At 42.5% G+C, this 24,288-nt stretch overlaps 2 protein-coding genes across 4 annotated transcripts; one reads left to right on the top strand and one right to left on the bottom strand.

Annotated features, from left to right (window-relative positions):
• Positions 1 to 205: 205 nt before the first annotated feature.
• On the top strand, positions 206 to 6,731 carry ddx18 (DEAD (Asp-Glu-Ala-Asp) box polypeptide 18). Its single transcript, XM_071472520.1, has 14 exons — positions 206 to 362; positions 796 to 981; positions 1,078 to 1,293; positions 1,875 to 2,010; positions 2,196 to 2,296; positions 2,441 to 2,640; positions 2,924 to 3,038; positions 3,558 to 3,697; positions 3,790 to 3,951; positions 4,054 to 4,206; positions 4,408 to 4,521; positions 4,617 to 4,673; positions 4,826 to 5,003; positions 5,216 to 6,731. The coding sequence occupies exons 1-14, from the start codon at positions 257 to 259 to the stop codon at positions 5,359 to 5,361; spliced, it is 2,010 nt and encodes a 669-aa protein (XP_071328621.1). The 5' UTR covers positions 206 to 256; the 3' UTR covers positions 5,362 to 6,731.
• On the bottom strand, positions 5,703 to 22,716 carry LOC139614869 (glycerol kinase-like). Of its 3 annotated transcripts, XR_011687161.1 has the most exons (23): positions 22,309 to 22,711; positions 22,098 to 22,153; positions 20,795 to 21,184; positions 18,061 to 18,134; positions 17,123 to 17,229; positions 16,858 to 16,935; positions 14,755 to 14,834; positions 14,300 to 14,437; positions 14,099 to 14,208; positions 13,656 to 13,722; positions 11,801 to 11,836; positions 11,421 to 11,488; positions 10,598 to 10,640; positions 10,419 to 10,499; positions 10,215 to 10,293; positions 10,003 to 10,099; positions 9,733 to 9,817; positions 9,325 to 9,445; positions 8,566 to 8,709; positions 8,388 to 8,474; positions 8,205 to 8,279; positions 5,813 to 7,021; positions 5,703 to 5,780 (listed from the first exon to the last, which is right to left on the bottom strand). XR_011687161.1 is itself a non-coding variant. In XM_071472521.1 (22 exons), exons 3-21 carry the CDS (start codon positions 20,846 to 20,848, stop codon positions 8,206 to 8,208), a joined length of 1,623 nt encoding a protein of 540 aa, XP_071328622.1. In that variant the 5' UTR covers positions 20,849 to 21,184; positions 22,098 to 22,153; positions 22,309 to 22,711; the 3' UTR covers positions 5,703 to 7,021; position 8,205. The 3 variants fall into 3 exon arrangements, 2 of the variants coding, with proteins under 2 accessions (XP_071328622.1, XP_071328623.1); XM_071472521.1 differs by having other exon boundaries at positions 5,703 to 7,021; XM_071472522.1 differs by lacking the exon at positions 8,205 to 8,279 and having other exon boundaries at positions 5,703 to 7,021; positions 22,309 to 22,716.
• Positions 22,717 to 24,288: the final 1,572 nt, after the last annotated feature.

Genomic DNA, 24,288 nt, shown 5'->3' with positions numbered 1-24,288 from the left:
AGAAACGATGTAACATCTCCGTCTTCATTTTTTTTTTACAGTAAAACTGCAAAAATATGATCTACTACGTGTTTTTTTTTTTATCTTAATTTCCTCTCATGGTAAAGAGTTTTTGTGAAGGCATTTTGTTGGCCTGAGCCGTGTAGTCTATGGGCTAGGTCCGGGGGCCTTTGGGTTTTCGTTCAGGCAATGCGGAGCGGGCCCTTAAGGGTCCTGAGCGTCACACACACTCACATGTGCGGACCTCTCCGTTGCCATGGCGGACCTGCAGATGAAGCTTCTCCGCAAGAAAATTCAGAAGAGAAATGAAAAGAACAAGGAGCGGAAACTACTGAGGAAGCAAGCAGAAGAGGAGGAGACCGGTACGTGCTGTAAATTAAATAAAAAATGGTTGTTTTTTTTTGTTTTTTTTCTTTTTCTGAAGCGGTTACGAACTTCATCTGCTAAGCTAGCTGAGTTAGCTCCTCACGGCGTGATTTCTAATGTCACAGCGGTTCAACGTTAACGTTTTAAATTTGGGATTTCACGCACAGATATTAATTCATAGCTGATAAATGTTCATGTCATCGTTGTGCCACATTTCTGTCAACTCTAGGCCGACTTCGTAAACACTTAGCAGGGCAGCATGGGAACTCATCCAAATTTGCTTTAAGGTTTTACTTAGCAACAGAAAATCCCTTAATGCTAACGTTATATAAACTTACACAATATATATTTTTTGGAAGCGTAATCACGACGTACAGCCGTTTTCAGTGCATAACAGATGTGGTAAACGTGTTGTGGTGCTTGTGCCAGTGAACTCAAACGGGCTGGAAGAGGACTGCTGCGGGAAACCAGCAGCTGCTTGTGAGGCAGACAGGGAGCCCAAGAAGAAACAGAAGAAGCAGGATGGGGTAGCGGTGGAAGCGACCACCACACAGAAAACTGCTCAGAAGAAGAAGAAGAAGAAACGGAAGCTGACTGACACGGCTGAATCACCAGGTAAGGGCTCACAGAGGCTGCCGACTTGACATGGACAGACCTCGGTGTTTTAGTTGTGATGGATAATCAGCATGAATGTCTCAATGTTCATCGCAGCTGAGAAGAAGAGCAAAACAGTGAAAGAAGCTGAAGAGGAGGAGGAGGAGGAGGAGGAAACAGCAGCAGCAGATGAGGATGGAGAAGACGCTGCTGACAAACCACATGAAGCTGCAGATGATGATGATGATGATGAGGAGGAGGAGGAGGAGGACGAAACTGGAAGTGGAGATACTGAAGATGAGGATCAGCCTGAATTACCATCTGGTTTAACAGGTATAATAGATGTCTGCTCCCTGTAGATCTGGATCTTTAGCAGGTGTGTTACTATGAGGATCTCGCCTCCATTAACTGAATACAGAGGATGATAAAAAGCTTTTAGGCAGACGGGGTCGTGGATGGACAGGCTCTTTAGCGAGTTCGCCATCAAGTTCACTGTAAAAGGTTCAGAGGTAAGAAGTTTCTTGCTCGCATGACATTTAAGAAATCAGTGAAAGCAACTAGGTTACTGTAGTACCCCCCAACCTCTCATCTCAACCTCAACATCTAACATTACAACAGTTTAATCTACGTACACACACATTCACTGGAAACTTAACTGAATTCAGATGTGTTGCCTTTATGTGTTGCCCTCTCACTGTTTCCATCATGAACGGGGTGTCAGCTAAGGCATACAGAGACTCTTGTGGTCGTCTTCAGGAGGAGTCGCCTGTGTTTCCTCTGACAGAAGAAGCTGCAAGGACATGATTCACTTGTTTGCTTATATTTCCTCCTCCAGGAGAATTAAAATAAAAAAGTACATTCATGCTGTTTTCACACGTCATCTTTTACTTAAACATCTTTAAATGTGTCTTCAGGAGCGTTTGAGGACACGTCGTTCGCCTCCCTGGCTGGGTTGGTGAGTGAGAACACTCTGAATGGAGTGAAGGAGATGGGCTTTGAACACATGACTGAGATCCAGCACAAAAGTATTCGTCCCCTGCTGGAAGGAAGGTACGTAGGGAAGATCGTTTGTCAACTAACTGATGTATTATAATTTTAAAAAAGTGTTTTTGCATTGCTAATTCAATCACAAATTTTGAGGTGAAAAGAAAAAGCAGTGTTTTCGAGACCAGAATCATTTTGTGATTTTTGTAGATGCTTGAACTGTGTTTCTGTGTTTCTGTGCTGACCTGTAGGGACGTGCTGGCAGCAGCCAAGACAGGCAGTGGTAAAACCCTGGCCTTCCTCATCCCGTCTATAGAGCTCATCTACAAACTCAAGTTCATGCCCAGGAATGGTAATTTAATTTGTTGTTGCTGAGACAGGGACTGCATTTCTTCTCCTAATGTATCAAACTACATTATGCAATTTGAGCTTTGTAAATCTTCCCTGAGTTCCTACCTCATTGCTTCCTCCTCGTGTTGTTGTTTTTTTCCTCCAGGCACTGGTGTCGTGATCCTTTCGCCCACACGCGAGTTGGCAATGCAGACGTACGGCGTGCTGAAGGACCTGATGACGCACCATGTGCACACCTATGGTTTGATCATGGGGGGCAGCAACCGCTCAGCTGAGGCTCAGAAACTGGCCAATGGTGTCAACATCCTGGTGGCCACACCTGGCCGTCTGCTGGACCACCTACAGGTGAGCTGGGGGGCGTCCTGAGGGGGCTTAGGACTCAGCTACATCACTGCCAGTGTTTCAGAATCAGTACATGCACAGAGTACTTCATCAAGTAGACTGAAATATGAGTTTACACACAAGTAGTAAATCAAACTGTTTTATTAATCACATATATTTGTCTTTATAGAATTGATCCATTAATCACTATTACTGATGTGTCCCTACTGTAATTACTTTTGTGTTTGTTTTGAAAGCTTAGATGATAATAACTAATATTATTAAAATGACTTTGTTGTATCTTCAGAACACTCCTGGGTTCATGTTCAAGAACCTTCAGTGTCTGATTATTGACGAGGCCGACCGCATCTTAGAGGTGGGCTTCGAGGAGGAACTGAAGCAGATCATCAAACTGCTGCCGAGTACGTGTTGTTGTTGTCGTCGTCGTCGTTGTTGTTGTTGTCGTCAGGCACTTTCCCCTGTGACTGGATTGTTTTGTGTAGTTTTGTACTCCAGCCATTCAGTGCAAGACCTCAGTAAAGTAAGAGAGACGTATTTTGGTTTTTAAATATGGTCACAGTGGAAACAGTAAAGCAGAGTTGTTGACCATTAATCAATAATGCATCCAAAAACACCAGATCCTTCCCAGAAAGCAGCCTGGTAGAGGCTTTCATCAGATCATCCCTTCAATGTTCACATCTCCAGTTTATAATAAAGACTTTCTGTTAAACATCTGAAGTCTCCAAACCCAATCAGGTTTCTTTTCTCTGCCGGTACAGGCTGTGTTTTATTTCCCATCACTATTAAACTGTGTTAAACATTATTAAATGGAAGGAAATCTGTATTAAATAGTCTGTTTAACACAGATAAGCACTCAAACCTCTGAGCCATGGTTCTGCCTCTGTCTCACTGGTTAATGTTTCTGCCTGTGTTTCCTCCAGAGAAGAGACAGACCATGCTGTTTTCAGCCACTCAGACCCGGAAGGTGGAGGACTTGGCTCGTATATCCCTGAAGAAAGAGCCGCTCTATGTCGGGGTGGATGACAACAAAGACAGCGCTACTGTCGATGGCCTGGAGCAGGTACTTTGAACTGTTTACCTGTTTTATCAGTGTTGGCCTCAGAGGTCCTTGGTTCCCTAAACTAATATGAAGTGACGTCTCCGGTGTTTCAGGGTTATGTGGTGTGTCCATCAGAGAAGAGATTCCTGCTGCTCTTCACCTTCCTGAAGAAGAACCGTAAGAAGAAGCTGATGGTCTTCTTCTCCTCTTGTATGTCTGTGAAGTTCCACTATGAGCTCCTCAACTACATTGACCTTCCTGTCATGGCCATCCATGTAAGTCTCACCTCCCAGCAGCCGAAGGTTGCACCTGGTGTTCAGATGTTAAAGGCTCGTCCACAGAGCCAGCTGATGTAACACATTTTTCTTGTGTCCCAGGGAAAGCAGAAGCAGACCAAACGCACCACCACCTTCTTCCAGTTCTGCAACGCCGATTCAGGCATCCTGCTGTGCACAGATGTGGCAGCTCGAGGACTGGACATCCCTGAGGTGGACTGGATCGTCCAGTACGACCCTCCAGATGACCCCAAGGTATCAAGACTACAAGACACTTAGAGCTCATTGTTTTTTTTTTTAATGTATATTATGTTTATTTTTTAACTGATCCTCAGGATCAGTTTTCCATTTGTGTTGTAAAACACACATCTTGATTATTTGGCTCTTAAAGACTTGATCTTTGGTGTCAGTTGATAACTTGAGAAGTTCACTTTAAACTTTACTCTGTGTCCACAGGAGTACATCCACAGAGTGGGCAGAACAGCCCGAGGCATCAACGGAAGTGGCCACGCCCTCCTCATCCTTCGGCCAGAGGAGCTCGGCTTCCTGCGCTTCCTCAAACAGGCCAAGGTAACATGTTATACAGATATCATCCATTATCAAGCCACATATGTTCCCTGTCCTGCAGTGAGATTTGGTTTCATTCACTTGTGTGTTGTGTTCAGGTTCCATTGAGCGAGTTTGAATTTTCCTGGAGTAAAATCTCTGACATCCAGTCCCAGGTGAGGAACCTTCATCGCTCAGTGATGTTGTTCTATGAAAATGTCTCAGCGCCTTCAGCATCCGTGTGAACACGAGACGCGTGTAGTTGAAAGATGAAATGCAAAGACAGGCCGATGGCTGTAGTCTCACATGAAACTGTGCTGTTCCTCAGCTGGAGAAGCTGATTGAGAAGAACTACTACCTCCACAAGTCGGCTCAGGAGGCCTACAAGTCGTACGTGCGGGCGTATGACTCGCACTCGCTCAAACAGATCTACAGCGTCAGTACCCTCAACCTCCCGATGGTGGCGCTCTCGTTCGGCTTCAAAGTTCCTCCATATGTTGATCTGAGTATCCTTTGTTGTGGTTCTACACACAGTCACATCACACACTGCACACTGATGGTTGGTTGTGTTGATTGGACGTTTTTAAATATTTGTTTTTGTGATGTACATAAACCTGAATGTTGCTGTTGTCATCATGTGGTGCATCTGTCTGCAGCTCTCCTCAGGACAACGTGAAACAACAGTGTTGTTTTCCTTAACCCAGCTCTTCCTCCACAGACGTCCACAGCAGTAAAGGTGTGAAGTTACAGAAGCGAGGCGGCGGAGGAGGGTTTGGATACCAGAAGTCCAAGAACGTGCAGAAATCCAGAATCTTTAAGCACGTCAACAAAGGAAAGAGCGACAGGAGACAGTTCTCCCGCTGAAACGTCAACTGAAGAATCTCTTCCTGGACTGACTCCTCTACTGTCAAAGAACTGCTCTTTTACTACAGACTTCCTGCTTTAACAGAACATGTTTCCCTCAGACGTCTTTTATAAACCCAGATTTCTTCCAACAGTGTAAAAGAGTGTTTTGTAAATGTAAACAAACTTCAGTTCTGAATTCTGTGTCTCCCACTGTGGATGTCCTGATCAACAAGAGACTCTTCTGGCATTTCTTCAGTGCATCTGCCAGGAATATTACATATATTAAATATGCTTCAGTCATTCACGTGTTAGGACTTTGTAAATGTTAATTCGAATGAAATCACTTGATATAGACCATGTGAGGTGCTGATGTACTAATTTTTATTATGCAAGTCAGGTATTCATCACATTTCCAGTATCTGTACTTTCACGTAGAGCTGAAAAACTCCTGTTTTGCATTTTCTAAAACAGATAACAAACAAAAGCAGCAGGCTTAAAAACAGGAGCCGGGAAAATTATGTACATAATACAAAGTAAATGCATAATTTTTAAGTAAATCAAATCTGATCACTAGTGAATCCAGTAACCAAATGTTCCCTTTAACTGATGATACAAATGTTTGACTTTCTGAATTAAAGTGAGCGTCAGATGTGTGCGATGGCTCAGATCTAAAAAAGTTGTGCTTAAAAATTTCTATAAAACGTGTACAAATAGAATCACATTGTGTTGCCTGGACATATCTTTGTGTGGACAGTTGTGATGGAGGATTCTCTGCAGTCTCAGCACTGACCTCAGCATTAAATTTTTTTTTTTTTTTTTTTTTTTTAAATCCCTTCATTTAAAAAAAAAAAAAATTTAGGTTAAAACCACTTTTCCCCTTTAAAGAGAAAACTGCTCGGCTCCCATAATCATACCCTCCATACACAGGATAAATTATAAAGTGCTGTTGGGAGTCTGCACAGTTTCAGCCTGATGGTCAAATTCATTTAGGCGAAACATTTTCCCCTCAATCAAAAATAAAAAGTTGAGGCTCACTGTAAAGATCCAGAACACATGATTATATTTGACTTTTTTCATCCTTCAGTTCCTCTAAGAACAAACCTCGCTTTAAAAAGGACATAAGCTGAGCACTGACATCACTTCTACACCACGTGTAACATCTGTTCAGTATTGTCTGGATCTCGTACATTCTAAAGTTGAGAAGAAAAAGAACAAACAAATCAACACCGTAGAGAAAAAACAGTACAGTGTCCCCTGTTGTTACAGTACTGATGTACAATTGTGCAACTTCACACCATCAACACCTGGTTTTCCCCAAACAGGTTGAAGGCAAATTCTGTCTCCACAGGATGGTTTAAGAACACTTGGACTTTTTTTTTTTTTTTTTTTCAGAAAAGGAAGAAGAAAAAACATGGTTCTCCTGTTGCTTGAAAAAGCTCCACAGGTCACTTGAGTCCAGTCGGCACTTGAGGTTGATGATTCAACCGTTGAGTCTTATCACAGCCTGAGAAACTACTGCTACAAGGCTATACATCACTCAAGATGACTGCACTTCCCATCATGCAGCAGACAAGTCCTGTATTCACTGTGAGCACATTTCCTCTTCCAGTCTTGCTCCATAGTCACCTTCCATGTTCCCATGAAGATCTTGCACCACAGGTTTGCTACTGCTGCTCATCTGTGTGGAAAACAAAAGATCATTCTTGAGACACATAATACAGAGTGACTGACAGCCCAGCAGAGTTTTGTTCTGGTTGAAACAGAGTCTAGAAGTAGTTAGATCCAAGAACTGGTTTGAAACAGCTTGTAACCAAACATAAACCCACTGGGACTGTTGCTCTGTCACTGAACTGCTGTTTAACCTGCAGGAGTTTAAACTGCAGCTGAACTGAACCTGGTGACCTTGTATAAACAGCACAGAGTGAGATGAACTGCAGTTAACCAGATGTACATTAAAATGACTTCTGGCTTTGATTTATGTAAAAATGAAAAATATATCAGTAAAAATAACAGAAAACCCCGTCTCCTATTCTAGTAGAAAGGCTTCAGTATTTTAGTTGAGACATCCTGTTGCAGGACTTCGTGCCTTCGTCTTCTCTCATCTTGATTATTGCAGCTCACCATTTTGGTTCAAAGTTCACATTCAGCAGCTTTTATGTCATAATTGGTTGGTTTGGATTAATTTAAGGTTTATCTACATCATGGATGTATTTCACACTTGTCTCTGACTTGTTGCTGCTTGTACAGCACCATATTCTGACACACCGAAGATCGGAGTAACACAGACCGTCCTGTGAACCTCAGCCTCAGAAACAATCACCTCTGGAGGTGTTTACATGATTAATCCAGGTTTAAACCCGACTTAAACTGCAGCTAAACTAACGACAGAGCAGCGGTCTCTTCAGTCAGCAGGAAGAAAGTGGGAAAAAGTAACATGCAAACCAGTACAACATAAACACCAGGGCTGGATGGACACAGGATTCATTTGACAATAATGTCACTGATCTGATGGAGGTTTGGCTTTAACCACAGCTAAGAATTTATAGATTTTTTTTTTTCATTTACTCAATTGTTAAGTTAGAGTTTTAAATTATTTAGTTAATTGAAAGACATAATTTTTACCCTTTCAACAGGTAAGTCGGATCACTCCTCCTCACCATCACTCATCAGTGCACTGATGACTGGAGCTGTTCTCAGAAACTTCTCCATCAGTTCAGGAAACTGTGAGTCCAGCCCGTCAACACTGTGTTAGTGATGCCTAGAAATGTGATCATGCCACAGTCAACTCGTCACAACGCAGAGGGGTTAGTGTCGCAGCACGACAAAGGTTCACACGAGGCATGCAGCAGTAAATGTCGGACCTTAGGGGTCCACTCTGGTGGGGGGAGGGGTGGGAGGGACCCCCCAGGGAGCACCGTTAATCTTCTTCCCTAAACCTGTTGGTAAATGAGAGAGAGAGTATCCAAGATGGATCACAAACGAGTCACGGGTGTGTCACCGATGAAGAAACAGCTGCAGTAGCGTGCCTCAGATCAGAAACCCACCGTTGGAGCTGCAGCAGGGCTCCGACGTCTCCCAGTTCATGGCTTTCTGGACGGCCTTCTTCCAACGGGCAAAGCGGAACTCGCTCTCTGATGAGGACAGACACAAGCTGAGGTGAGACAGTGTCGTGACGGTACCGGCCACTGGAGGGCAGCAACACGTCTCTGAGTGTTTTCTCACCGTCAGAGTTGATCTGAGGCTCATACTTCTCCGAGGCAAAGTGATGGAGGTGACCCGGGCTCAAGCTCCACACCGCCACCCCCTCTGCTGCCCCCGCTGCCATGGCTGCTCCCAGAGCTGTGGTCTCTGACATGGTGGGTCGTACTGCACCAACACACGGGCAGACACACGTGAAACAATTAAAATTAAACACAAAACCTCTTAACAAGCGAGTCTCTGTCCTTGAAATTAAAAATGTCAAACTAAATAATGTAAGAAAATTTATGCCACAGACACAGGGAGGGAAACTGTTCCAGGTTTAACTGTCCTGGATCCATCTTCCACTTACACACTGTAAAAATCATCTGTGACTGGAGGTGGAGCTGGTGTCTGCAAATATGGATAAATGTGGATCTTGTGCTCTTACCCTGTGTGTGTGTGTGTGTTAAATGGGACAAAAGTCATGGAAGAAAAAAGGTACAAAGTCCACGCTGCATGTCAACAAAACAGATTTCAAAACTTCATGTTTGAGCTACGAGAAACAACATTTGAGAAGCTGTTTGCTTTACCTGTGACCTTGATACAGAAAAAAAAAAAAAAAAAAAAAAAAAAATACAAATTATACCTGAATACACAGTTTGTTTTTGCCTTTTATTGTATCTGTGTTTCAATCCTGCATCTTGGAATAAACGGCGGAACATAGAAATCACAGACAGACACGAGTATTTGTTGTAGGTCTGTCTCAGTGAGTGGGGACACGTCTTCTCAGAGTCCTCTTACCTACGGGGATGCAGAGGATGTCGGCCTGCAGCTGCATCAGTAACCTGTTGGATGTCATGCCTCCGTCCACCTGCAGCTGCGTCAGAGGGACGCCGCTGTCCTGGTTCATTGCATCGAGGATCTGAACAACACAACGCACCAGTCACTTTAACACAAACTGACCACAGCCAATAGCTTTCGCACAAAAACTCAAGCAACATGCTCTAAATGCAGCTCAACACAACGAATCTGGACTCCACTGCCTCACATGGTGACAACAGTGAATATTACTATGAAATATGTCTTTCTTCTGCTCTTTTGTGAAAGTGTTGTTATTGTTGTTGTTGTGTTTTTAGTCAGTCAGCTCCTTCACAGTCAAAGCAAGAGGAAGGAGGAGGTGATATGTGGAGGAGAGGAGACGGAGCTCACCTCTCTGGTCTGAAAACAAACAGCTTCCAGAGCAGCGAAAGCCAAGTGGTTCCTGTTAGTGAACTGAGTGAGGCCGCAGATGATGCTGGAAACACAGAGAAAGGAAATTAAATCACTCTTCACTTCCTTCACTTCACTGACGCATCTTTGAGGAAGAAACTGAGAATCTACCCAAGAAAAGAAAAGTCCTAGAATCAACTGACTTTCCCTCTCTCCTTGTTTCAGGGTCAAATAATAGTTTGGATGTGTTTTAACAGCTGACGCTCTCACCCTCGTGCACTAGGCTCCCAGTAGGGGGCATAAAGTCCAGAGAAAGCCGGCACAAAGTAACAGCCGTACGACGTCCCCGCTGCAGCTGCAAGTTTCTCTGAAAGGACACAGGAAGAGTTTTTTTTCAGTTGCGTTTTCTCCACATTATAAATATCACAAACTAACAAAGTGAATTTCACATGAGGACAGGTGAGATGCTGCAGTGTAAATACCGATCTCTGAGGAGGACTGTACGATGCCCATGTTGTCCTTCAGCCACCGGACCACTGCCCCTGCGATGGCCACCGAGCCCTGAGAGGACGAAAGAGAAACAGCGGACTCAGATCACATCAGAGGAACCAGGCAGGGCAGGTAGGAATCTTTTAGGAACAGAAGTGTGGTTCTGAATGAGAAGGACGATGGAAGCTCTCACACACCTCCAGAGCGTAGCAGGCAGGTTCGTCTTTTCCTAGTTTGTATGCGACTGTGGTGAGCAGGCCGTGGTCCGACATCACAGGCTAACACAGGAAGAGAGAGCATCACACACAATGTGAACAACAACAACACAACAGAGGACGTGAATGTATGTTTAAATGTTTGTCTTATGAAGCCTCACCTTGGTCCCTGTGTTCCTGAGCAGGAAGCAGCCAGTGCCATAGCTTCACATGACAGGAAAGAAGAGTGACAGAAATTAATGACATTCTTCAAGGAAACTATATCATATTTATGTCAGTATGATGGTGGTGATCTCATTTCTCCAGTCATTTATGTCTAATATGCTTTTGAGGTTGATTAAAGTTTATAAAGCAAAATATTTATCTCCTTTTTTTTTTTTTCCATTTTTCACAACGCTAACAGCTTCTGTCTATCCTGCAAACCTGCTCTTACTGTCTGCATGTTGAGGATTTAATCATGTTCCTCACTGATCTGGACGACTTTAATATTTCCCAGTGGACGTGCTCTGATGTGGCTGCAGACAGGAGAGCAGCAGCACGTTCAGGCCTCCAATCAGCAGCCACACGGAGACATGAATGAACCAATCAGTTTATCCCCAGACACTCTGTCGTCTTTGTTTTTGTTCTAAAATGATTTAACTCGACTATAAAAGTTTTATTTTTTAAACAAAAATCAGATCATCTTGACATCAGAGGTAGATTTAGATGCTCATTGATGAGATGATGGAGCTAGTTAGAGTCAGTTAAAAAGATAAAGTCAAGCTAATTTAAACTGAAAAGTTCATGTAGATGTTTAAAAGTTTGAGTTTCGATGTATGTACAGATAGTACATGATGTAATCTAACGACACGTCACGTCTCTTCCTGCAGGATGACGTCTTTAATGTTGTGATGTTTGCTCCTCAGCAGCTCTGACCAGGTGCACAACACGCCTGCAGCCTGATTACTGCAGCAGGAAGCAGAGTGAAGAAGACGGCAGACTTACGTGTTTTTGGCCTGACCCTGTGTGAAGCACATCTGACCAACCAGAGCAGCCGACTGGTCACCGAGACACTGAAAGACACCAGGTCGCTGTCAGAGGGCGGGACATTTTCACTGTCCATGTACACACACATCCTGGTTTTACTATATTCACAGGGACCCATCATTGACATAATCACACTGACACTAACCCTGATCCCTGGTCTAAGTCTAACCCAAACCCAGACAAGTATAGTGAGCTCCCAGTTTTCTGAATGACACAATAATGCCAGCCAGGCTGAAGTACTGGTGGGGCCACATATTCATTATCAACATCAACTCAGCACTTAGCAAAGACAGATGTCTCTATTCCAACAGAGTTACATAACGTGCTCAAGCCCTTACCCCAGAGATTGGGACTCCTGCCAGAGAGCTGGATTTCTGGTTAGAAGACAGAAACAGACACTGCAGGTTAACACTCACTCAACTCAACAAACACACAAATACAGTAAACACTTTCGTGTGTTCACACCTTCAAAACATTTGAATCAAGTGGTTTGGTGATGAGAGGCCTCAACAGACATGATGCTGTTGCATTACAGACAAATACCTGTTTGTAGAGACGTGTTTAATAATCAAGTAATAATTTATCACAGTGAATTTATTTCTCTAACTCATTAATGATGTTAAACAAATGTTCACCGCTAAACACAACTGATGAGTCGATCTATTATCAATACAAACGTCAACCTTCATGTAATAAATCCACATGATGGATGAGTCATTAAAGCGAGGCAGAAGTTTTTATTACCTCATGGGAAACTGATTGGGAAACTGATTGTGTTAATAATTACATCATTCATGGACAGTAAAGCAACAGCAGGAGCAGCCAGATAACTTCTATCTTTTCCTGTGAAGGCATTTCCTCCATTTTTATCTATCCGTTTATTGTAAATTATCACAAAGGTTGTTGCAGTTCGTGAGAAATGATTTGTTCCAAATGGAGAAGCTGCCATTAAAAGGTACAGTAGATATTGGAGGATGTGAGTTGAAACTTATATATTCTGAGGGAAAATAAAAACAGAGAAAGCTGCCATGTCGCTGACCTCTGGACTGCAGGGCAAAGTGCATCAAAAAGGTTTGACACCAAATACCAACAGATAAGATACGAGCACAGACAAACAAAGACACATGATAACAGAACCAGATGATGTTTCATAATTTAACTAGCTGGAATATGGTCTCATCTATCAGTACAGCGTCTGTATCTGCTCTCTTATCACACCATCTGCCGGCTGACACAACAACAGGTCACGCATCAGGGTGAGACCACAGGAGGGAGTTTTACATCATCCTAACTGTGAGCCGATGAATCTGGACCTGATTCTCCAGACACTGTCCTGAGATGCCTTTTCACTCGTGCACCACACAGCTGCAGATGAACAACTACTGGAAACACTGCACTTCCTCTGCAGGAGAACTGACAGAGTCCTCAACATGCCCACTCCTTCACTGTGAATGACCGACTCTGTTCCCATGGGCTCAACTGCACATTACAGACTTTATAGTCAGGAGCTGGCAGAGTTTACACACACAGCTCCTAATGTCTGGAAAAGTTCAGGGCTGCAGTGCGTGTGTGAAAGCAGCTATAATAATTCAGAAATCCAGAATTATACAACAATGCAAACACACAATTTAAACACATCTTTGCAGCATGTGGAATAACAGTAAACAACAAATATTTTGTATTATGCAAAACTAGTGTTTCAAGCTTGTGCATAAACCCAGAAAATACAGTATTGATCTTTTTCTTTGTAAAGCAGACCATCGCATTTTATATATGTTTACTCCTCTGATAGAATTCCTTATCTCATTCTTCATAGTTCAGAATTTTTTGTTTTTTAAATCCTCCTAAAGAAACTGTCTTCCAGCTTAAACAAACTTCTTCTGCCCTGTTCAAAGGGATGATGATGTTTTCACTGGAAATCTGTTGCTATCGGTTATCAGTTATTATCTGCTATTCCAATGAATTACATACTGTATCTTATCAGGTTATATGGTCATTACAGTGATTATGATATTCCATGGATATCATACACTACAACATATTATGACTATAGTTGGTCTATAAATTTAGATTTATGGCTCTTGAATGAGCTGAAAGAGACATGTAGGTCACCTCCTCCTCAAGACACAAACAGCATCACAGGAACACAGACCGGACCCACACAAAGAGAAAACTCTGGTCATTGAGTCTTACCATCCAGCCGTATATCTCAGAGGAGCTTCTGACTTTAGGGAGGATTTCCATGGGGACATCAAAGTACCTAGAAGCAGGACATCGATCAGACATGATGCAGATTTTAAAAACGTACAACACAAGTGGTTCTAACACATACATACATGCAACAATTATCAGCATCAGGACATTAACAGATTGGAAAAGTGAGTGTTTTAACTGAAGTCACACACAGTACAGTCAGTGTTTGGACAGTGATTTGAATAAGGTTTAATTTGGAAATGAGGTGAAGGACAAGTTGAATTGTGAGGTTTTCTTGTGAACAAACACCGTTATGTTTACATTCAGTATTTCTCCCCTTCAACTCACAGTGTGTATCCTCAAGGCCGAACAGATGTGTTAAATACAGCTGTTCACGTGCTCTTAAAATAGTTCATTATGTATGTTTAAAACTGTTTGTTTACCTGCACAGTTCAGGATCCCAGTCCATGGTGTGGATGTTGAAGAGCATGGTGCGACTGGCGTTGGACACGTCTGTGCAGTGGACCCCTCCGTTCCTGCCCCCAGTCAGGCACTGAGGGAAAATAACAATGGTCTAGATGTGTTTCACACACTGAAAAATAAAAGGGCTGCACTGCACACTGCAGGTTTTAAACACTTCTTACCCAGATGATCCAGGAGTCCACTGTGCCGAACATGGCTCGCCCGCTCAGCACTGCCTGTCGCACCTCATCCACATTGTCCAGAAGCCAGCGCAGCTTCACCGCACTGAAGTAGGTGCTGATGGGAAGGCCTGTCTTGTGCTGGAAGGATGAGGACAGCAGAGACACAGATCAGAGGGTTTGTTTGGTATAAAAAGGAGAATTGTTCTGATGGACTAACTAAGAAAAAAACTGGGGAAAACATGACGACCTTAGTGAAACTGATCTCCCAGATCTCTAAAGTTACCTCAATATTTCCATAGCAATTTAGAAACTAAGGATTCCAATCACTGACATAGATTATCTATACCTGCTTGAACCTGTATGCATTTCTTTTCTAACTACTACAGCCTGAATGAAAAAACTTGAGTGAATTAAAAATAAAAACATGGAGGGATTTCTTGTCCATCATCGCTCACCTTGAGGTGGTTCTTGTTTCGGCCTGGAGCTTTGTTGATGAGCCGCTCCACTGTTGACTGTGTGCGCAGGTCCAACCAAACTACAGACAGAGCAGAGAACAAAGACTCACACATAGAAATTTCTGTACTACTCCGAAAACAAAAGGAGGACAACTGACATTCAACATTTTCACCTGATGTCTGAATGCACCCCTAAAACATTTCAGCAGATTTGTATCAGACAATTTCATGAAGCTATTTTATTTACCGCAATTCTTTGAGACCTGAAGCAAACAATTACCTTACATCTCAATACCAAATGGAAACTGTAGCCTGACGCTATAAAGCTATAAAGAACCAGTAGCACCGGTTCCACAGAGAATCAGACAGGCACCCAAACGTAGAGCCAGTGATGCTGAGACTACACCAGGGTCAGGATGAAAGGGCAACATGTCTGTTAGCAGCAACAACAAAAACATACTAATTATTCTGTTGTCTTTTTATTAGCCACGCTAGCTGGTCTGTCCCCCTCTGAGAATAAACACAGCAGTAGCACCTAGTCTGGAAAAGGGAAACCAGGGCCCCTTCCTAGAGCCAGACCTGGGAGGGGAGCTTGCTAAAGAGGGTCTGGTGGCCAGAACTTGACCCACAACGCCCGGATGAGTTCATCCCGGAACAGTAACTTCAAGCTCCCACAACCCACAGGGATAGGTGTAGGATCCAGTGCATTGCAAGCTGGGTGGCAGGCAAAGGCAGGAACCTGGGCTGGGAAGGAACCTGAGCTGCTATGGGAGGAAGATACAGCTGGCTCACCTCTACATATAGCCCAGGTTCTCCAACCAAATTCCCAGAGAGGGGCTGTACTCTCTTGTTTTTCTGGAATTGGCCAGGAAGATAAGCCCCGGGCGGGTGTGGGGATACTCACGAGCCCCCAGCTAAGCACCACTTTGTTGTAGTTCTCCTCAGAGGATGATAGAGACACCTCTATGTGACTGCAAGCCGCTGAGGGGAAGGCTTTGGCTGTTGTGGGTGCTTATGCAGAAACAGCAGCTCAGAGTACCCAGCCCTCTTGGAGTCTCTGGGTGGACTCCTGGAAAGGTTTCTGCCTGAGGACTCTATAGTCTTACTTGGGTACTTCAATGCTCACATGTGCAATGATGGGGAAACCTGTTCAGCCTGCTTACCTGATCTGAACCTGAGCTCTATTTTGTGACTGGAGTTCTGCTGTAGTCATGGATTGACCATAGCAAACACCATGTTCAGGCATGAAGTGGTTTTTGAGTGTACCTGGTACCAGAACAACTAAAGCCAAAGACCGATGATCGACTTTGTGGTTGTATCAACAGATCTGTGGCCACATGTCTGAGACACTGGGTAGAGCTGTCAGCTGATCACACCCTCGTGCTGAGTTGGATCAGATGGTGTGGAGGGCTGCCAGTCAGACCCAGGAAACCCAGACGTGTAGTGAGGGTGAACTCGGCACCAAGTCAAACACATTTTCAGTGGGTGTTCGACTCTCATAGTCACATTGGTGGCTTTAATTTAGAAAAGAGTTGCTGTCCACACCAACAGGCTTACAATCCACCCCCAACACATTAGCCACATTCCAGTGGTCTGAACTGCCTGCAGACAAACTAGCCTATCAAGCTGAAGCTAAGGGCCTGGGGGGTATGAATGAAAGCCTGTCTCTGCTGGTAATATTAGCACACAAGGCATGAGTGGGCGGTGCCAGTAAGTGCTCAGCTCCCACACTGAGTCACTGCCACATGGGGTGGTGGAGCAAGGACAGACTTGACACAGGACACTACAATCTGACGCAACCCGGTCATGCACTGTGCTGTTTCCCAGATGACATCATCGTACTTGCTCAGTTAAAGATGTGAGGAAGAAATGTGGTGTGTCTGACACTGAATAAGTTGTACATGAAGAAGTTGGAGGGAATCGTTACACTTACACAAATACAGTTATATTAATTCATTTTTCTTTTGCACAGCTTCCCCCATTTGTTATATTAGTTTGACTCTGAAGGCTTTTAATTGTCATTATTAAAAAATAAATCATATAAATTAAAATGTAAAATATTTGGCAGTGATGTTTAGTCATTCACATGTCTAATGGACGCACCAATGGCATTGTAGAGTGGCTCTCCGGTCTCTTTGTCCCACACCAGGGTCGTCTCTCTCTGATTGGTCACTCCCACCGCTGAGAAAACAACATCATAAATGTCAATAAAACCCCCACTCCCACCCAGTCCTGTTTGTTAGGCGTGATAAACAGTTGGTTTTGATTCTCTCATCCAGCTGCAGGCGTAGGTGTGGTCAACACACATCCACCCACAGTTGGAGCGTTCAGTCCCGGGTATCAGTGTGTGTACGAGCGGCGTCCAAACCTTTTATGTTGGAGACGTCAATGTTGAGTTGACACAGTTTCTCACAGGTCCTCTCCATGCACTCGTACACGGACTGCATTATCTCCTTGGGGTCCTCCTCCACCCAGCTGATGGAAACACACACATACAGGCATGTAAACACACAAAACCCCCATGTTTGTGCAGACACAAACACAGGTCAGTTACCACCTGGTCCAGAAGATGTAAACAAAACCATCTACATACATGCTGCACTGCTGCAAAAATATTCAAGATTTACACCTGGCTATGGTTTCTATGAAAAAACAGGAACATAAAACATTATCTAATGTGTTGGTTTGTAAACATACAACATGTGTTTGCTTGTTATTTATTTGAATAAGGTGTGTATATGCTCCTGTGGGAGACAATAAAATTAACACTGATCCTTGGATTTGCTAAATTCTAAGTTGCTTCATTTACAAGCAATATGTGTAATTTACAGAGCGTTTCTGGCCTGAACTACAAAGTACTGCACAGTATTTGGCCTCTGGTACTTTGTACAGGGTGTTCATCAACCACATTTTAAATGCAGTTCACAGTATCATCTGGATATGTACCAATAAATCCATCTTTCGTGCGAACAATAAAATAAAGCTGAACCTTAGACTCAGTTATGTTACTTGTGTCAAATTATGTCAGAGATTAACCCAGTTAACATAAGGAAGCAACTGCAATCTGCAACTAATTTTCTGTTTAGAATAATACGGTATGAATCTCAACGTTTATCTTTTAATATTCACACTGCTTATTTTCTGCCCTTTCAAGCAAGTATGTGCAAAAATACTGAATCTGAAAATGAGCAAGTAAACAAAGTAAACATCTCTACAACATATACTTTCTGTAGAGTCATTTATACAAGGAGAATTTGGTTTCTTGGCAGCACAGCATCTAAAAATATTGTATAATAATGAACTCACCCCTCCTTGGGGAAACTCTGGTTGATTTCTACTTGATGGTGACTGATCAGTTTGGCTGTTTTTGCATTGAACACCTGGTGAGAAACAGAGTTCATGAGAGGCCATGATTAGACATAAGAAAGGATGCACAGCGAGGAAGGTGGCAGAACAAGGAGTTATCTTTGTGACACAAGACAGGATTTGGTTGGTGGAGCGAAGTGGTGACGGGACATTTTATTTTTCCAGTGATATCTTGTGACACAGGCAGAGAGTGGAAAGATGGTGATCATCACTGGCTGGATTTCATTCTGCACCCAGCAGGAACGTCACCCTGGGGTGCTGCCAGGGACAGCAGATATAAACAGTGGCGGCCTATTACAGAGCAGGAAGGAATTAACATGCAGGAGCATATTAGTTTTAACCTTCAGTCAGACAGAAGTCAGCATTTCTTCTGATTAAGTAATAGGATGAACCTCTCTGTGATACTTCCTAGTACAGGGCAGGCCCTCAATTCAGATACAATCATTTCAACACAGTATTTATTGCACTAGGAAAAACTGGGAAGCATTAACCTTGAAGGACATGTGACCTGCAAGCAGTTTTCAACCACACTGCAACCTTCAACTCTTTATGATGCTCTTCAAAAAGCCACACTGACCCCACTGACACCGACGGAAGAGAGTAACACAGAGTTGCACAACACACAGGAACATCCCCACACCATCATAAGGACCATAAGACCAGGCCAGTTAAAGGAAAACCACTGACAACACCTTAGTTCAAATCTGCACCACAAACATTTAAAGTCTAGTAATAATTCACCCTGTCTGTCAAGTTTTGTCACTATTTCCAACAGGAGCAGCCTGTTGCTTGTGGATCATCCACAGACCTCATTCTAACAGTGTCACAGTAAAACCGTTCGTCTGTTTTGGCAAAGATTATCTCTGCCAGTAAATCACTGGAAAACTATCTGAATAGACAGAATTTGTAGAAGATTGGTGAAAAAAAAAGATTTTGATTTCCTCCAACTGTCTCAGGTGAGACACACATAACTCTCCACTCATGTGAAGTGACAAATCAAAAACCAAGGACCACGCAGTTTACTGACATCACATTACAGTTACATTGTGCTGTCATCAGCAATAACAGTATGCAGACATGACTGACAGCAGGTATGTGTATGTGTGTGGGCATTTACAGGAAGTGGACACAATAAACTACACATGTATAGTGAAATGAAATAAGGACTAAAACAATTATCCTGAAACAAATATGACCTGTTTGAAGCTCATGGTCATTTCTCGTCATAGGTTGACTCACAGTTGGTCGTGTCACTGTTTTATCATCATCATCATCATCATCATCATCATCTATGACAAGAGACAGGTTCGTTTTTCATCATTAGGGCAAAGTTGCAAAAAAACTCAAAAACAGCCTTTTAGGTTAAAGTTTAACTCCTGGTCAGAGATGCCTTATCTGTGCTTGACCTACGTGTCAGCAGATGACTCTTCAGCTAGGGGCCTCACAAATGGTCAAACACACAGAACAGGTCACTAAACATCCAGAGAAAACGAATGGAACCTAGTTGCTGCGTACATTCATAATTTCTGACCACGTGCGTTAAAAATATTTTAAGCGTAATGAAAAAGATGGGGGTTCAGATGGAAATACACATTTGTGTACTTCTCAGCCGATCACGGTTCAAAATGTAAGGCTGTTCTTTCTGCTAAGCATAAGTTCACAAACATCACTGATGTAAAGAAATCTGGGATATAAACAGTTGATATATTTCACAAAAACCTTCCCCAGATCTACTGAGGTATCCACAATCCTCTCTGTTGTGCAAAGACTCTTCCAGCTGACCTACTTGAGGAAGGCCAACTTTATTCACAACGGACCACTGAACAGGATTCTTTTTGCTCAACAGCGAAAAGAAAATAACAAACAAAACATCTGATGTGTCACCTCACGGCACAAAGATAACCGTCAAAGTAATGTTTGTGGACACGGGTAAGACCAGACAAGGAGTGGGATGATTTTATAGAAATAAGGCTCTTTGCTGGTGTTCAGTGTGACTTCAACAAAACAATGGCAGAATTTCACAAAGTTAATTTGCTTTAAAGGGTGTAATGAGGCTTTGCCATCTTTTCTCAACAAATACCCGACTTTGATCCAATATTTCTTTCTGTATAGCACAAAAGAGCTGACTTCAATAATCCCTTCAGTGTTTGTAAACATTACCCATGTGACCAACAGTCAATTGAATTGATAAAGGCCATTTTATTTCCCCAGGTAATGATGAGAAAGATTTCATCATGAATATACACATTGTGGTGAGAATATGTCACTGAAACTGAAAACACACTAAAAGCAAACACAATAAACTGTAAAACAAGCTGCTCTCCTGCAGTGCGCTCCTTTACCAACAGGGGCGCACACATGGAAGCGGGTTTACAGCTTAATTCCTCAGGAAATGTCATTTATTTGTAGTTTTAAAATAATAGATACAAAAGCTAAGAACTAAAATAAAACGACAATACAGCACAAATCGAGTTAGCTTGAGTTAGCTAACTAGCCGACCGTTATTTCAAATTTTCGTTTTCACTCGTGACTTTTTTTTTTCTTTTTTTTTTCGAAAGCTTTACTTATCTCTCCACGTCAAAAGAAAGTAAAACTCAGACGTTATGTGAACAAAAACCTCTCAGGCTGTGGGATCTGTACGTTAACGTGTAGCCGACTCCGCCTCGTCACTCACCAGAAACCTCGTCGAGCTTGTGCCCTGGTCGATCGCAGCGACCAGCGGATCCATCTCTGCGGGTTTCCCTTTGCTAGCGGCGGTTAAAACACTGAAGACGAGACGTTAAACACGACCGGCCGCTGGCTGCCCGACAAGCGTGGGTTGTTGTTGTGTTTTTTCTCCTCCTTTGAATCCCAGCTACGACCCGGCGTGAGGGGTAGGACGACGGGCGCACAGACCCTCTGATGAAGTGAGGCTGTACCGGAACCGGCTCGTCCCTGCCGCACGATTGGCTGCTGCCCAGAAGGCGTCGGCAACGCCGCGTCCAATCAGATTTGGGGGCACGTCCTCACAGGAAGCGGAGGTCGGAGGAGCGAAGAAGAAATCCATCCTATATCAGAGCCTGTGCTGTGTGTGTGAACCATAAGGGATGTAAAACAATACATCAATGCAAGGAGGGACAAATACATATTGTAAGTAGGTTGAAAATTTAATATAATAATAATATTAACACAAAAAGTAAATAAAAATCTTAAGAAAATGAATAAATGAGGACACACTTTACAAAAGAGCAAATGAGTTCAGGGGGTTTCGTCGAATATGTTCCTGTAAAACTTTAAGAGCCTGTTGCATTTGTTATTGTTTGTCAGAGCAAGACAGTTAAGCATTGAATCAAAAAAGATATAATAAAAAGCTTATTAGTACACATTATATTTTCAAGAGTAAAACATGGAAACTTGTATGTATGTCGTCACCGGGCTACATTCATTCAAATCATTTTTATTTTTCCAGTTTTTTCTGGTGTGTGTACAGTTTCTCCTACACATTTCTGAAGCTTTAATTCATTTTAATATATATTAAGTGCTCTTTTTCAGTCAACTTCAGTAAGTTCACTTGGAGATTTCCCGAGGTTTCAAACTTCTGTTACAAACATTATTTTTGTACCTACAAGTATGAAAAAACTAGAGCCAGTTGTTTGAAAGTATTTTGCAAAGTAGTTTCAAACAAGTTTCAGTGAAGCGCAGATAAAATAAAACACAGTGACCTGCTCAACTTGCAAAACCCATGGTGACGCAAACTGAAAAAGGACACTGTACTGAAATACGATTATTCATTATTCTAAAAATTGCATTCACTGAAACCATGGAATGTATTTTTCTGTAAAGATGGTATGTCTGAACCATTTTAGGTTCAATCAATCACAATTTTTTTTTAAATATTTGTTTGTCTTTAAGAGTATGTTGAAAATGAAATCACATTTAATCCAAAGGTCACTCAAGAAATTTTGTATTTGTCCACTGCAATTGCTACCATTCCTTACCTTAGTATCACTGTTTGTGTTCCTGGTCAACCAATCACTGCGTGTCACTGAAACTCCTGTTTAGGATTTAAAAAGCACAAAGTAGATAAAACAGGCTACAAAGTTTGTGTCATGAAGGTCAAGTATAAAGAAATTCACAGTGCAGTCCAACTGCAACTAAAGCTCAGGAAACATGGGTTTATCTTCACTTATCTTTTTTTAATAGGCTAACCTTTTTATGATTTATATCCCAGAGCAGATTATCCAACCAAAGATGAATTTTGAGTCATTGCATCTGTAATTTCTGCTCTTTAGAACAGAATAGACAACACAGACACTTTGACACGTCGCAGTCAGAGAAGCACAAGTCTAAACAACATTATGAATGATGGATAAACTCCATTTAGCAGCTTCAGTTTCAGGATCCTGGTGTTGTCCATGCCGGCCCACTGTCATGGCTTACTGAGACACATGAATAGAGCAAAGTCATTGTGAATGTTAGTAAGTAGGAATAAAAAAAATTAATTCTGCTTTTAGCACTTTTCTCTATGTCTCTCTCTGACATTTGTGTTATACACTGTTTCTGTTGTGCACATAAATAATTGTCTATTCTGTGTCCTGGTCCACACTTCAGATATTCTCTCACACAATGACAGTGTTTATTTTGTCTCACATGCACAGACAAATATCCACACACTGCACACACGTCACTGCTGAGTGTCTGTTCGCAGACACGGTGACTTGTCATAGCAGGGAAAGCACAGGTGTAACAACTTCCATTAACAATCAGTAAGAATGCTTTGCGTTATCAGTTACACCTGTGCTCCTCCTGCTTTGGCATGTCTGTGGTGGAAAAGAAAAGCTCGGTTGGTGCTGCAGCTGTTGCAACAGCTCCCTCTGTACAGGCAGGGTTAAGGAGTTTGGAGCCTTCTCCTCTTTCAGTCAGATGGGTCTCCTCCTCTGGTGATAATAAAGGGCATAAAGCCTAAAAATAGATCAGAGCTTTATTTGGCTTTTTAGGTTATCTCTCTCTTTGCCACACTGATTGGTGATCCACTCACTGTAAACCTAAGTGGGAGCTACTGCAGAGCTAATAGCTAATTATCATGGTCTTAAGCCTACAGGGTGAACTGTTCTTCCCTTTGACTCAAAGTGGTGAAACTGCTCAGATGCAGCCCAACCCTCTGGGTCCTCTGGCATGCTAAGACACTTGCTCTCACTTTCACTGTGGGCTGGATTTTAGGAGAACATCCCCCGGCCTCGACCGCCTGCCAGCTTTTCATTCAGACAAGAGCTGGGAGCTGGAACACCAACCGCTGACGGAGGGCTTTACACCCACTTCTCTATTGTGCTCTTGAGAAACAAAAGTGCTCTTCTCAAGCTACTGACAAAGCTGAAATGTCAGACTAAAACTCGGTGTTATAGTGTTTTAAATATCATATAAATTTACCTTTTAACTCAGTTACAACTCAGCTTTTTGGGGGAAAAATAAATATTAAAAGGTGAAAAAAAGCAAACGGATGCTGTAAAAAACAAAGAAATAATACAACCAAATGAGGACTCTAGACAAACAAGAGCTTCAACTGTCTAAAGGAAGGGAAAAATTAAAATAAAACCTGACTACTCTCTTCTGATCTTAAACAAAAACAGCACCCCTGTTCCCGGTGGAGCTAAACAAAAAGCTTTCTGTGTGGTCAGTTCACCTTTTATTCTACGCCTCGTTTAAAGGGCAGCTCAACACTAATATACAAAGTATGAAGAGTTAATGCAACAATTAGGCCTAACGTTAGCTCACAGGACGTACGACATTTCAACTGGAAGCCGGATTTCCGACTTGAGGTAAGTCTATGGGTCAGAGGAACCTCACCAACCCCGGCCTCAAATTTCAAGATGGCTGCTCTGCACATCAATAGAAGTGAAATCTGTGGTAATATACTGTTTATTAGCACTTCTACCTTATTTAAGTCTCATTTGATCAGTCATACGGATAAATATATTTGTTATTTATCTATGACAAATGTCCTGTAAACCCATATTCTACATTTAACCACACACTAAATTATACAAAGACTTCCACTGTGATAACTGAGATGTTGTCATTCATTCTGATTGACTGAACTTTTTGCAACAGTCTGTAAAATGTGAATGACAGTGATAACAGTCAGATGCATCCCATCGCTGGACCTTTGGTGACATCTGCAGTCCAGTAGGC

This window comes from Trachinotus anak, unplaced genomic scaffold, assembly GCF_046630095.1.
Source record: "Trachinotus anak isolate AG129_WGS33_773 ecotype Australia unplaced genomic scaffold, CSIRO_AGI_Tana_v1 ptg000039l, whole genome shotgun sequence".
Taxonomy (NCBI): domain Eukaryota; kingdom Metazoa; phylum Chordata; class Actinopteri; order Carangiformes; family Carangidae; genus Trachinotus; species Trachinotus anak.
The sequence above is the reverse complement of the archived record's forward strand: the minus strand, read 5'-3'. Positions and strand labels throughout refer to the sequence as shown.